Source organism: Pseudopipra pipra, chromosome 10, assembly GCF_036250125.1.
Source record: "Pseudopipra pipra isolate bDixPip1 chromosome 10, bDixPip1.hap1, whole genome shotgun sequence".
NCBI lineage: Eukaryota > Metazoa > Chordata > Aves > Passeriformes > Pipridae > Pseudopipra > Pseudopipra pipra.
In genome coordinates, this window is record NC_087558.1 from 22,540,956 (window position 1) to 22,556,470 (window position 15,515).

Below are 15,515 nucleotides of genomic sequence, written 5' to 3' on the forward strand. Positions count from 1 at the left end.
TGCTAACACAACTTGGAATTAATTACAGCATTCTCATACTGTCAGCTTTTGTACTACACTAAGTATGACTTAATTACACCTAAATGCATCTTTTTTAATAAGATGGCACCAATTTTATACACTCAGCTCTAGGAGCAGCCCTGCTCCCACATCCAGAGCCCTCCTTCTTCTGTGGGTATTCCTTTTGTCCAAGCAGGGCCCCATGATGTGTGGGAATGGAAATGTGCCCATATTCTCAGCACAAAAACCACAACAGAGCCTTGCTAGAACAGAGTGCACATATGTGTAAAATAATGAAACCTGGATAATTGTGGGTGTGCATATTTAACAGATAAAATATTTCACAGCCAGAGGCAGCTTCTTTGACTTCCTGCATGGCAGGAGCTCATAAACACTTTCACCCAGGGGCTTATGTTTTTCAAGCCTTGTTTATAAATATTTCTACAGTATCTTCCAGGTAAGAGCATAAGTAGCTTGCAGAAATCAGTCAATGAAGCCTCCCAGTTTCCTAAAATGTAAGGAGGTGCTGTCTCCATTTTGCACATGGGGAAAACAAGGTATGAAGTGTTCTTGACTGAATTGCCAAAAACCTGCCAAAGAAACGAATTCCACAGTAAAAGGGATTCTGTACAAGGGGTAAAGCTGGTGCCCCCCAGCTCTGTGTACACCACAGGGCTCTACACAAAACAAGCATATCTAGACACAGCTTCTGGGAACAGCCCTGCTTTCAGCATCAGCTCAACCCAAATATGCACAGACTAACTGCTTGTTCAAGAATTCATAACCCAAAGGGGAGCATGAATTTCTAATCACTCCTCTGTTGGGTGACTCCGCAGGCAGGCAAACATCCACGGGAACACGGGGGGAGAGGCACAGGGTCTGCAGTAAAATGGGGGTGGGAATGAACCAAGGAGCCTCAGGAGGCTTTCTGAGAAACTACCCCAGCCCTGACAGGGAAAGGGGAGCTCCTGGAGAACTTGGGCAGGAATCATTGGGATGTGAACACAGCACAGAAAGGAGATAGGACAGACTGGGCTTCCTGAGCCATGAGACACTTGGGACGCTGAAGATGACATTAGTTTGAGAGCAAAATGAAGCAGCACAGATGAAGGGACAGCATGGATGGCTTCCTCCCTCTTCTGCCCAGAATTCACAGCTCACTATCAACGCAAATCATCTGGTCCAGGTCTCCAGGTGCTGGGGCAGAGCTGGTGTAGGAGCAGAATCAGCCATTCAGTAGGTCCACGTGAGCTCCCTTCTACCTCTGTGTACTAACATTTAAAGGATACAATTCCCAGATGTATTTTAGATTCAGTAATGAATTTTCTCTGAAACTGTAATTGCTTTTTACACTCTCAGCTTTTCTAGATCATGCACTTGAATCTGAGTGCTTAACTTCAGGCATCTTGAGAGAACATCTGTGTCTTGGGATTCCTGCTCTTACCAACGCAAAAGTGATTTAACACTCCCCACTCCTGAACCTAAGTGAGGAATGAGGGAAACACTCTCTTGTTGACTCTGCAGGCAGTTTCAGAAGCTTAAAAAGACATGTATGACAAGCAGGAGATTTGAATTCCTGGCAGCAGCTACAACATGACTTGCTGTGTTTGGTGGCAGATTGCTCCAGAAATGCCCCAGCTGAGCTGAGAGGGCCCCTGACAAGGCAGAGACTCCCCAGCAGTGAGCAGGGGGTGACAGGGCAAGGGACACCCAGCCACTGCTCCAGCCCCTCTGCTCACACTCACCTGCCACACTCAGCCTGGCAGCTGTCCCTCTGGTGCTTGAGGAAGATAAACACGTGTGGATGTGCTTAGGAGGGTTTATTATGATGGCACTTCATCAAAAGAATCGTCTAACAAAGTGCCAGCACAGAATATCCTGTAAATTCAGCACAGTTAAACCCTGGGAATACACAGCATTATGTCAGGAACTGCAATACAAGCTCTGTTCCAGCTATTTTGCCTTTCAAAATGCTTTAAAGCTGGCATTCAGTTTGATATTTCATTTAAAACGTTTCTCTTGCATGGAGAGATTGTTCTTACTTTGTGCCTTAATGCATGATTTTTAAGAACTGTGAAAACCAAATATAATTGTGTTAAGGATATAGGGGTAAAAAAAAAATACACAATTGTAATTATCCCCAAACAAAGACTATAAAGTCAAGCTATTCTGAGTCAAAGTTATACCTAAAAGAATCTAAGGTGCACACAGGTAAAGCACCCAGACATCCTTAATTACCACAGAGTAAAACTGTGGTGGAGGAAATATATTCAAAACTAATATATTAAAAATAAAAAATTTTAATCAAAGTCACATAAACTTCAATTTTTCAATCACTCTCATGAGTTTTACCTGGCATCTTTACAGATTATGGCTGTTTGGCTGTATATGTATTAATTTTCTAATTGTCACCTTTAAGTTCCTTTTAAGGACAACTCTAAACTGAAATTTCCTATGATATAATACTTTAAATTATTTAGAGGTGATTACAGTAACCTTCTAATGTTTTTTCTCTCCTAATGCCAGACTGGTACTTTTGAAAAGTGACTTCAATGTCTCCCCAGCTTCTTGTCCCTGAGCCCAGGTTCTCCAGCCCCACTGCAGTGTTCCTTGAAAGCAGCTCCAACAAGAAGCAGTAATGAGACACTGTGGAATAACTGCAGGGATCAGAGGGAGAAATGGGCAGTGCAGGGAGGGACAATGTGATCCTCTTGTCAGAATCTCTTTGCATAATCAGAACAGTCACTACTTACAACTTGAGACTCTTCCTGCCTGGTCATACAGAGAAGCCTGAGAACAGGAATCATCCTGTGAGTGCAAAACAGGCACAAACTCAGCTGAATGTATTCACACAGGATTTAATGTAGCCCAAGTAATAGGTCTGAGGTCACACAGACACCACTGCAGAACTCATCTCTTTCTCACTATGGCACTCCAGTCACAAACCACCCTGGGCTTTCTGGTGGAGGGAATGCACATGAACAGGCAAAAAAAAAATCATCTTTTCACTTGCCTCTTTTCTTTTCTGAAGCAGCAGCTCCAACCTCTCATTAGCTCTTTTGCCAATCATTTTGTTCCTCTCAGCTTCATACTGCCTCTGTGTATTATCCTGATGGATGCTCAGGTTTAAGGCAACATTCACAAGAGCAGTCATAAGCTTCATAGCTGCAAAGGCAAGAAGACAGAACTTGAGTCTTTACCTGTAATCAGAGCTAAACCCCCCATTTCCTCAGCACATCCACACTCTCAGAAAACACCCACCTCCCCCTGGCACACAGCCATCTGGAAAGCAACCTCACCAATGCAGAAGAGAAGCTGCTCTGACTTATCCTGCTACTGCTCAAAGCTGGGAACCCACAGGTACTTCTTGCCTTAAGTTTCTTGCTACAGTGAATAATTTCTCATTCAAATTGACTGGCACAGAGGAAAACTGAAAACAAGGACCTTAAAAACACTCCTCCCAGAACTGAAATTCTACAAGTAGATTTTCATAAACTTGATCAAGACTGAGCTCCCCGGCATCATGTGGACCTCTGCTCCGCAGGACAGCAGCATAATTACATGTGCAAACACAGCTTGAAGGCAATCTGCAGAATCAAAACAAAGCTCTCAAGCTCGTTAAAACAAGCAAACAAATAAGTAAATGTCGCTGGTATTGTCACCGGTAAGTGCTGGAGATCTCTGGCAGGTCCTGTTCCCAGCACACTGTCAGGTACAGTCTAACTGATGCAGTAACTGATGTTAGTTTGTGATAACTTTGGCTTTAGCTTCAGCTTTTCCTTGCTACAAGTTTCCAGCTACACAATCCATTCCAAACAATGGGAACTCCTTCTTCCACACAGCAGAGGCCCAGGGTAACATCTCAAACGTGTGGTGCTGTTTCCTGCCTTTTCAGTCAAGCCCCTCATACTTTCCAAACATCCCATGCAGGGATGGACCAACCAATCCAAGGGAGAGTGCACAGACCCCACTCCATAAACTCTTCCCTACGAAACAATCAACCCCAATCTGAGCAAATAGCAAATCAAAATCCCCTGGAATTGCAGATGGCATCAGATGGAAAGGGATACAGTTTAAATAACAGGCAGGTATTTCCAGCAGGTTACCTGTGGCTCAAATAGTGTTCACCTTTGAATGCTCCATTTGTAGAGGAAACTCTAAACCTGGAAGGTTTCACCTGCATAATTCAAGGTTTTATCAGCCCATTGCTGAGTAACATGAAAAGCATGAGGGGATGGGTTTACAAGAGTTCAGTCACTGTGAGCTGAAGGTTTGGGGTTTCAATTTTAAAATCAAACTCCACTCCAGATTTGAGTTGTTTTTTCAGTATCACTGGAAATCTGCCTCTTGCTTCAATTCATAAAGAGAGATGAAATTGTAAACAAATTCTGATTGATTCTCTTGGACACTGGGTATTACACTCAGAAACTGAGCAAAATTGTATGAGGCTGATTGTGGAAAGACTAAATCAGTAACAAATATTGGCTGTAGCAATATTCAGATTCTGATACATTTCTGTAAAGGTGAACCTTGCAATAAAATGTGTTCCTTGTCACCTGACATGACCAGCTTTAAGCACCAACATCCAAGCCTGGTATTACTTTGTAATTGGAGAAAAACAGTTACTTGTAGAGAGCAATTCATCCATCTTACAGCAGACATAGAGGTCTGATGAAAAACACTCTAGAAAAGCCTATTCCTATTCCTATGCTGCACCCAGGGCTCTCCTTACATGCAGGCAGCTGCATGAAAGGTGTGGTGTGGTTGGAGCCCTTCACCCTTGGCCCAGTGCTCCCAAACCTAAAACTTCTCCAGAGTGAAGGTCAGACTGTTCTTACTGGTGGACAGAAATTCTCTGATAATAAAATTGTCTTGACACTCCTTAAGAATGAATTTGTACTCCAAAATACAAAATTATTAAGACATTCTATACAACAAAGGAACAAGTAATAACAAACTCCAAGACATAAGCACAGCACTTCTGATTCTGAGGATCCACTGGAGGCCCCTGGGTATGACCAGAACCCCTGAGACTCAGTGCCCCACCTACTCCTTCCCAAACTAAAAAGTGTACTTTGAGTGCAGCTGTACCATACGTGGTACCTGGCTTTGCTCAAGCTCTCCACAGTTCTAAGTGCTGGTCAAACCCCAGGCAAGGCAGGAGGAGCTCTCCCGGTGGCTCAGCAGCAGCAGTTCCTGTGCAGCAGCTGTCACTTACCAGCCAAGGTACTGGTGTGCCTGAAGGCCCTGACCTGGGAGTCGGAGAGCCCCGTGAGCAGGGAGATCACCGTGTCCATCATGTACTCGTCGTAGATGATGCTGTACTGGCACTGCCGGATCAGGACCCCGATGAACTCGCAGAAGTTGGAGCGGAACTTCTTCCACTGGGGCCCGGGCATGGTGAGGGGATAGTCCCCACTGTCCTGCAGGGCAGGGAAAGCAAAACAGGGAGTGCTGAGGGGCTGCCCATTGCAGTTATTTTAATGCTGTTGTAGCTGTCCCGGGCTGAATTTCTAAGCTCGTTTGCTTCAAGCCAAGGAAGAATAACAAATAAAACCCACATTATTCAATAAACGGGGAACCTCGGGGGCACAAAACCACTTCATTGTAACTGTTTTACACTTGCACTATTGGCTCTATATAGTCCAAAAGATGTATCCAGATTCAATTCTTTTCCTTGTGTCCTGGGTTAGGAAGTGGGGGAAAGCATGAGAAAGGAATGTTTCCAATTATTTAAGGTCAAAACCTAAAGGAAGGCTTGTGTAATTGAAAGCTGTCACCCTCCAGCCCCACTTCAACTCCAGGTTAATATTCTATTCAACTGGCTGCCCCTCCCCACAGACTTTGCTTTGCTCAAGTTTACAGTTGAGATCTTTTCAGAAAGTAAACACTGCTCTGTTTTAGCTTATAAACATAGCCTTTTCCTAGAGGTAAAACTTGCCTTCTGACAGAGGAAATGGAAATTTTACTAGAGATCCATCCACTCCATCTTCAAAAAGCTATTACAAGATTGGAGTAGGCACGTGAACACTCAGTTCCTTTAATTCCTCTCCAAGTCTGCCCTGACTGTTCTCACTTCACTGTACAAACTGCATTTCAGAGAGACCAGCCCCACAGAACTAGAACATGCTTTTTGCCCCTTCCCTGAAAAAGCCTGAATACCACCTCCCTGGCCACCTGGTTTGTAAGCCACTTCCAGATTATCCAAACCATCAGGGCAATAATGCTCCAGCCTCAATCTCTCCCCCAGGATAAGAAGTCAGTAGTACCAAAGTTAAACCCATTTGTACATATTCATTCTGTGGTTTTGTGCAGAACAAGCTCTTTGCTCCTCAGGACATGTTGTACTGCCCAGACTGAACCATGTAAAGGTGGTAATGTGGGTGTAGAGGAGCTGCAAGCAAATAACCTTGTGCTTAATCTTTATATATTACATTCCTCTGCAGCAAAACCCCTGCCCCTCAAATTTAATCAAATCCCACACATTTGAACCACACCAAAATGATCTGATGGACCTCTGCACATGAACTTTGGTACATAATTACATTTTCTAGAGGTGGGGATATGCAGAGTTTTGGAGCAGCTCCTCAGAATCTCTGGGGCTGTGTGTAACTACTCACAGATGTGTGGTGTATTTTTACCTGCAATCACAAATCACACAACCCTTTCAAAAGGCTTCTGGAGACTTCCCTGAGAACACCTCACCTGGCTGAAGTGGGAAGAATGAATTTACAGTAAAACCCATTTAGTGGATCTTTTACTGTTGAACACCAATAAAAACATGACACATTAGTGACACTGATGTGATACTTGATGGTCCAACACTCAGAGAAGTCAAAGCAAACCAAGTCTTTGTTCACCTGCTCAACTCTAACACAAGAATTATAAGGCAATCCACCTACAAAATGCCTCTGCTCATAAGCCAAGCACCCAAACAGTGGAGCCAATCCATGTCCATGGAATTCCCCGCCTCAAACTGAACTTGTGGCAGCAATGAACAGTTATTGCCATCATTTAAATCCTGCACAGGCACTGCTCCATTCATGAGGAGGAAAATCAATGCTTCAATCCCTGCCCTAAATGCAGCAACTCGGGCTAGCAGCCAAATGATTCCTGCAGCACTGAGGGAACAACGGGGCAGTTGGGATTTCTGGGCTACTGGCAGAGGTGTCACAAGGGAAATGCCAACAGATAATCCTGGAGGACAAAATATTCACCAAGTTGCAGTCTAAGACTAACAACTTGATGCTTTTATACTAAACCCCACAAATTCTCTCACGAATCCACTCCAGTGTTAAGGCAGAAGCTACAGTTGTTAGAACTGTAAAAGCTCTGAGAAGTTTTAGGTAATTGAGAAAGAAAGCTCGTGCACCCTGTAACTCTCTGAGACATCCTGCTCTTAGGTACATTCATGCCCTGCATAAGGAAGTGGTTGTTTCTCCTTTGAGAAACAACTTTGACAGTTTTTGAAAAGTGTTTTTGAAAAATACTTTCTTCCATCAACTGTGGGACAACCTCCCCTTGGGCAAAATCAAAGTTCTTTGGCCTTTGGACAGTGCACTGGTCCCTTATTTTATATGATGGGACTGGACTACACACCATATCCAATGCTGGTCTTTAAATGACCCAAGTAAAATTTAAACTACACCACTGCATTTTAATAACTCTGCTTGGTGATGTTTTAAAAAGCAAAAGTAATTTAGCCAGAATGCAGCATGAATTGATACAACCCTTCAGCTCATCACTGGACACCCAAATTTCATTCTCTGTCCATGCACACAAACTGCCTGAACAGCTGAGCACAGCAAAGGAGCACCCCATGGCTGCAGTCAGGTGTTCAGTGAAACATCTTCCACTGAAGGCCAGGAACAAGATGGAAATCATGCAGAAGGAAATCCTGAGAAAGAGCAGTGCTTCTATTTATAGTTTTCCTGCTTAACTTTCTGAATCACAGCCTTGGCATTCCATTTAGAATTGATCAGACAGACATTGCTGTCCTACAGAAAATTCCTGTTTCAGCATTTGTTTTCCTCATTAAATAAAAGGAACGCTCAGAATATCCAGCTTTTTATACGTGAAAATCAAAGGAAACACAGTTTGAGAACCTCAAAGCTAAAAAGCATTCACCATTAGGAACATGTTTATTTGGACAGAAGACACACAGTCTGACTTGTAACACACTTGTTTTCAACTAAATGCTTAGATCTTTTGAAAGAGTACTTCTTTCTGCATCACTGTTCCAAAACGGTACTTTTCATGTCAAGTTCCTATTTGGTTTAAATTGCCATTTCAAATGAACAGACCATTACTCTGCACACAGAAAACAGTCCAATGGTGCCAATGCTGTGGTCCTGTCTGAGGGCTCTGCCCGTCTCAGGGCCCTGCAGTTCTTTGTTGTGTGGTGGCACTGCCAGGAGGTGAATGTCAGGGCCCAGAATGGCCCTGCCAGGGGCAGTGGGATCAGAGCTCCACAGTTCCTCCTGTGCTGCTCTCCCTGAGCTCTCCCTGATCCAGGAGGGACACACACACAGGGGTGTCCCCAAAGCCACACAAAGATCCAGGAGGGTCTCCATGGGTCCAGCCCAGGGCTCACATGGTCCCAGGTGGTTCCTGCACAGTCAGACCCGGCTCTGTGACACCCTGGAGTGAGCCTGCTCCCTGCTTTTGTGTGACACTAGACTTCTGACCTTAAAATGCCTAATTCCCAACTTTTCAGTACCAGTATGTCAGATCTGGGGCTTACCCAACCCACAGCACTGACCTGTCAAGGTGAGTGACTATAACCACCTTTCAAATTATTGTATTACTTGTTGGTTGTTCATTATAAATAATACCATTTATCTCCTTCCTAAAGCTCATGCTGGCTTGTTATTCCTCATCCAACAGCAAAATTCTCTGCTTTGCTTGTCAGTGCAATTTCCCATACTGAGACACTGCTTTCCCACTGGTTTTTTGCCCATTGCATTTTTAATTTAGGACAGGAGTATACAGTAATATATTTCATAATATTTAAAGAACTATTTGTATACTCTACCTCATCAAATTCTTCTGTCATTTTCCTTATGATTTCTGCATTTTGCATGTTCCTAAACATTTCAATTCTTACTGTACCTGTAATGTAGTGAAAGAAAAAGAGAAGTTAACACAACCCATTTTTGGAACGTCAAAGTCTCAATGCTTTCCTGCTGCTAAAGGAACAGCTCAACAATACACACAAGAGTATGGAGTGCAACAATAACAGGAATGCTTTGAACAAGGCTGGGTAAAAAGAAACCATTTGTCCTGTAATGTGCTTTCAAAGCAGGAGTTAGTGACATTTCCATCTTTTCCTCCTGGCAGCCAAGCCAGTGCAAGGCAGCAGTGACAGCGACGGGGACTCGTGTCCTGGCTGCAGGTGCCAAGTGTTTCCACTTGGTGTGCAGAACCAAAAGAAGCCCATGTTCCAGTTGCAGCTGTGCCCTCTGTGTGCCCAGCCCTGGATCCCAGATGTGCAGAGACAGGCAGTGATGGCAGTGCCCAGCTGAGCCCCAGCACAGCTCAGGGACGGAGGCAGGTCCTGCCCATCCCAGGGCTCCCAGGCCCAGCAGCAGCACCTGTGGCTGAGTCACTCCTCCCTCTGGATGCTGCATTCCCCCCAGCACCCCAACAGCCAAGCTGATGGGACTAACTCTTCACTGGGAATCCAACCAAGCTTCCAAAATTGAAAATGTAACAACACAATGGCCATAAATGACAGTTCTTGTGACATGATCCAAATTCAATCAGTACAAACAAAATATTTTGACCCTTGGAGCTAGAGACTATCTAAATACCCAATGACATCACCCAAGACAACAGAGAGACACTTTCTTTGCTGCTGCCTGATCTTCTCTTGGTCACTTCACAATCTTCTTTTGTTAATGCAGGAAATGCAGAAAAATTAAGCAAACTGCAGAGCTACAAAATCCACCCCAACACCATTAACATCACAAAAGAGTAAGTCCCACAGCTTTTGCAGAAAGTTCAATTGGATTAATGATCCACTGCATGGCTTCAAAAATTCAAACCCTAACAGAAGCAGCTTAACAGTGAGCAGTATTATCCCTGTACAAGGGAGAAATAAGGATAGTTTAAACATACTGAATATTACATGAATGTTTTAATTCTGGTATTTTATTCCTTGAAAAAGAAGCATTAGAAACATCCACATTTCAAAACATGCCAACACAGTCAGAGCCTCTGTATGTTACTGGGAGATCGGTTTACAACGCAAATTAAAAAGTGATTTCTTGAATTGGTTTTGCTTCTTCATGAAATAATATTTAACTGTTATCTGTTTCAGACCGGGTAACACTGTCAACCTCAGTTCTGACAATGACAAATTTGTGCTTGGTGTTTCTGTATTATTAATAAACAATTAGTAATGCAATATATCCCTATGAAACCAGGAGCCCAAGAGAATACCATCATGTGACCACTGAGGGTGTGTTTTATCAGCTCAGAAATCACCTCTACACGCAGATATATTTTAGTATTTCCCCACCACCGAGAGTTTTGTTTTGATCAAGTGCAGCAGTTTCCCAGTATGTCTCAGTACTGATGCAGACAGGTGTTCTTGGAAACCCCTCTCAGGTGCAGGAACCCCCTTTCTGTCCCTGCCTGCTGCATCTGCTGCTCTTCTCACTGGCAACACACCCCTCAGTCAGGCAGTGACCTCCTGACCTTTGTTATTTTACTGCTTTAGAGCCCTGATCCCAGTTTTATTCCTATCTGTTTATGACTTTTCTTGATAACCTGGAACAGCTTCAGTTTCTGTGGGATCATGGTCAGGCTCCTCCCTTTGTGTGCCCAGAACTGACAGAGCACCAGCTCCGTGCTGGGCACTCCAGGGTTTCCCTGATCACCTGCAGGGTTACAGGTGAGGCTGGGGGGATCCTACACCCCCCCAAACAAACAAACACTGGCTCAGTTCTTTGGGAGAGGGATGAAACCACTCCTGATGCCTCCCAGGGGTGCTGGGGTGCACAGGAGCTCAGCTCTGCCAGGGTAGTGCCAGCAAACATTGAAGGAGTGGAGATGAACAGCACTACCCACTCAGTCAGGTCTCCTTCCTTCCTCCACCTTCTATGGCAAAGTTTACAGGAGGCAGAATGAGAGTTTCTGCTTATCTGGCAGTGGGCATCTGAAGCCTTTTCCTCCCACCACCTTCCCCCCCCAGCCAAAACACAGCCCCACTGGCTTTGCTGGAGCACTCTAAATGGGCTGGGAAAGCTCTGCCCACAGCAGGTTTCATGGTGTCATCACCACATTCCCACACTGCAGTGGGCAGCAACATTCAGAGTTGCTGCCATTAGTGAAAAGCAAAACTCTCCCATTTTAAAGTGAATCCTTACAACAGAACAGATTTTCTATAGAATACAATAAAAGCAGTGGAATACATCCCCACAGTCTCTGCCTTACTCATGCTGCTGCCAGTCTTCTATCCTTTTCTGAGTTTTACCTCTATCACAAAGCTCTCACTCTGTATTTAGTCAATAGGACCTGAATTGTCTTAGTTCACTAGAAGTTGAGAAGCCTATTCTACTTCAGCACTAAGTTCTCAGTTCAGACCTATTCACATACATTGTGTTTTAAGTCTTCTCATTGACATGTAAGTCCATATCCTTAATTACCAAATTCCAGATTAACTTTCAGCTAAGGCAGGTACCAATTTAATTTGTCAATAATTAATCATACCACCCAACCCAGCCTGTAAAAGTGCAGAGAAAAAAACCCATACAGAGGACACAACTTTATTTCAAAGAGAGAAGAGAAAGACTAAAAGGGCCTATACAAAACTGGATGAAAAAAACCCTAAACTGTGGACAAAACAAGATATAATATTTCCAGGAGATATAACACACCATGTACTCAGTGACTTCAGAAGAGTGAGAAGAATAACCAGTTATAACAGTGAGCCCTGCAGAAGAGAAGAAACAATAGACCTCCAAGGGCTTTATAGGGTGTGTAAGCCCTGGAGCTTGAGCAACAATCAGCCTTTCATCCTGGGAGTTACAGAGGGGACCCTCTGGATGGGGGTTGTCCCATGAGCACCTTTCCTCCCCCAAACAGGAGTTCCCAACTCCCTGGCCCCAGGGAACAACCCTACACCAAATGCTGCACTCCAGTGTTCTCCTGCAGGAAAGGGAAGGTCAGATGACAGCCCAGGCCACTGCACAAGTGGGACTCCAGTCCAGCAGTGCCCAGCTCTTTACACACTGCTAATGACACCCAGTGACTGGGTGGGAAACGTCCTCCTGAGACCTAAATCCCTGCTGGCACTGAGCTCTACCCTCTGCAGCACACTAACTACACCTCAGAGTCAGGTGGCATCTCTGTGCCTTTACTCATGGAAGCTACACAGCAATTCCATCCCTCCTCTTTGGGACCACCTGCCCACGCTGAGTAAGCTGCAAGAAAAGCAGTGGGAAAACTGCAGCTCAAGAGTGAAGGCAATGGATATAAAATAAGCCCCCAGCCTCGTGCTAAAGGAGGATTAATAGTGGGCCCTTACATTCATGTGACTGGTTAGTATCTCTCCACCACACAAATTGGAAAAGCAGCAGAAAGATTTATAAAGGCATGGAGATGAAGACACCAGAAGATTTGCCCTGGAAAGGATCATATGAAACAGGCAGCATGCTCTTTTGCATCAGCTCCAAGTTGCTAGTGGGGATCAGAGCACTGGGAATTAATCTGGGCTGCTGGAACTGCCAAGAGAGGGCAAGTTTAATAAAAATCTTGCAAGGATGGATGGTGATTACAGAATTGCTGGATGGGCAGTATTTCTCCCCCTTAGTATCACTCAATGTGCATCTCTTATACCTTTCTCCCCACTTGGAATTTAGATCATAAGAAAGAATCCACTTCTCTAATGCCCATCAGTGCAGTTTTTCATCATCTCAGAAGTGGCAGTGACAAATCTCCACGTGAAAGACAAACAAAGGCTGAAGTCAAAGCACCTGGAGCAGGTTATTTCTCACTGCTCAGCCTGGGCCATGGGCCCCTTCTCTAGCACTTCTGGTCCCAGAACAGAGCTGCTTGAAGCTCCCCACAAATTACTCAGGGCAGCACATAGGTTTGTTCTCTGTGCCTTGCTCATGCTCACACATGAACACTGCAGAAGCTCTTCCCTCATTGGAATCAACAGGCATTAATCATTAATCCAAATGGAAGCACTACTGGCAAAGTCAAAGCACATCCAAGGAGATGCTGAGACTCTCAAATCCCACCAGGGCTCCCGACTTTCTATGGATTTCTGTGCTGGAAAACTGAAAGTCTTTACTGAACCCAGAAGTCAGGAGAGAAGCCAACCTAAGCACTTTGCTGAACTTCAGCACACACAGGAATAGAAGAGGTTTTGTTGGTGTATTCCCCAAGTCTTCCTGCAGCAGGGACTCCACACTGCCCAAGTCCTGCTGCCAGTGAAGCAACATCCAAAAGCCAGGGAGTTCCTCAGAGACACAGACCCAACTCATCCTCAGAGCAGCTTTCAACAGTGAACTCTTACTGAACAAATCAGCAAGAACCCCAGTGGGAGAATAACTACAGTCCTGTGCAAGTACAACCTTAGCAAACAAGAATCACAGACAAATGTTAAACAGAATTCTAATGGTTCACCCAAGTCTCCTCTCCTACAACAGAACTGAAACAAGTATCTGTCAGTTCCCAAAATATGTTTGAATGTGTTCTCTGAAATCTGTTTGCAATGTTAAGGCCTCACACACAATTCACCAGGGAAGGTGCCCTCTCCTGCTGCAGCCCAATTCTCTAACTGACCTTCTGCTGATTCATTTACCTACTAGAAGAGAATTTTGTTACCCTTAACTGTTTTGCATATTTGATGCACTGCTCTGATTTTGTCCATCGAGTTTCTGCAATTCCTGAATCTTTACCTTTGATCATTTGATTTTTCACATTCCATGATGGTTTTCAGACTGTTGCACAGCCCATGACTGAACAAGTAGTTATCTTGCTATAATTCCCATTCCTCCTTTGCCTTAGGTTATTTTACACTCGAGTCTAGAACAGAATTTTTGGAACAGGAAACTTATTTTTTTCCTTGGTTGTGTTTCCCACACAGAACTTATACATATTTTTAGTACAGTCTCTTCCTCTTTTGAAGATCATTATCTTTGTTTTGCCCTTCATTTGGCTCTCACAGAACTAGGAATATTATTATTCTAATGCCTGGGCTCATTTAAATTGCCATCCCAATGATGAGAATTAACTCTGGAGGAGAGTGTTTTCCATCTGAGTTTTTCTCCTTCTGTATCAAAACCTTGTCACCACCAGTTATAAGAATTCACTGGAAACCCTTAACTTGCTCTACTCCTTGATGACACCTCCCTGGTTTAATTCCCTTCATCTCCCAGCCCCCTGCACCTCATGCACCTCAACACACCGAGGGAGAGCAGCAGTGCAGCCTCTGTCTCTGCCCTTCCTGCCTTGCTGGCTCACAGTCCATCATACAGACCACAGGACCTGTGCCCAGCAGGAGCTCTGGCTTCCCTCCCTGCTGGCACCACCCAGACATGTTCAAGAAGGCTATTCTGGATTTCAGAACAAAGGGAAATGTTACACAGGACAAGGATTTAGTGGCAAGCTCCTTTTCCAGAATTTTCAGATCCTGATTTTGCTAAAAATCCTTCCCAGCAATCTTCTGGAATTAAAGACTAGGAAAGTCACTCCAGAGAACTCCATTAGAGTCACCAAGTTTATGGCCATGTGTCATTAAAGCTGAGAAAATCTGAAAGGAAATGCTGACTCTGGAATGAGGAAACTTTGGTTGTTGGAGTCCTCCCACCATCCTGAAGGGCCCTTTGGTGCTCTGTGCTCCCACTGCCTGACTGCCACCTCCAGTCCCCACCCTGGGCTCATCCCATGGCCACAGTGACACGTTCATACCACATACACTGTCAGTGACTGAGGCACAAACAGGCACACTCCCAGGGAACACTCCTAAAGCATTTGGAATTCTACCTCCTTCATTACACAAGGCTCAGAAATCCATTACTGCAATGGTTTACGTAACTTATCCATAAGGAAGGAAACACTTCTTCCTTACTGCCATTCAGAAAATCAGCTGAACTGTTTCTGCTGGCCTTTCACACCAAATTCGGGCTAAAGGGAAACATCTCGCCCAGTGTGGACACCTCAATTGACAAAAAACTTTAGTTTTAGGGATGAGGCCCAGCCAGGGTTTTACGAAAGGCAGGTTCTACTCTCCTCCTGTGACAGGGTGACCTGCTCAGTGGATGAGGGACAGGCTGTGGATGTGCCTACCTGGATTCCAGTGGAGCATTTCCCACAGTGTTCTCCTGGAGCCACTGGCTGCTCAGGGCTTGGCTGGGGACACTGGGTAACTGGGATTACCCACACGTGGGTAACTGGGATTGCTGTGCTGGACACGACTGCTGGGCCTGCTCAAGGCTGATGGCATTTCTGGCAAGTCGTGCTTCACAAACCCCCTGCAGCTCCAGGAGGCATCAATAACC

At 44.7% G+C, this 15,515-nt stretch overlaps 1 protein-coding gene across 2 annotated transcripts in view; it reads right to left on the minus strand.

Moving 5' to 3' along the window:
* Positions 1-15,515, minus strand: part of STAG1 (STAG1 cohesin complex component) — a 159,713-nt gene that overhangs the window by 59,394 nt on the left and 84,804 nt on the right. For both annotated transcript variants that reach the window (XM_064666687.1, XM_064666688.1), the window contains exons 6-8: positions 9,035-9,111; positions 5,219-5,423; positions 3,014-3,165 (exon numbers count right to left, since the gene is read on the minus strand). In XM_064666687.1, the coding sequence (XP_064522757.1) occupies positions 3,014-3,165; positions 5,219-5,423; positions 9,035-9,111 (434 nt within the window). The remainder of the gene's footprint in view (positions 1-3,013; positions 3,166-5,218; positions 5,424-9,034; positions 9,112-15,515) is intronic.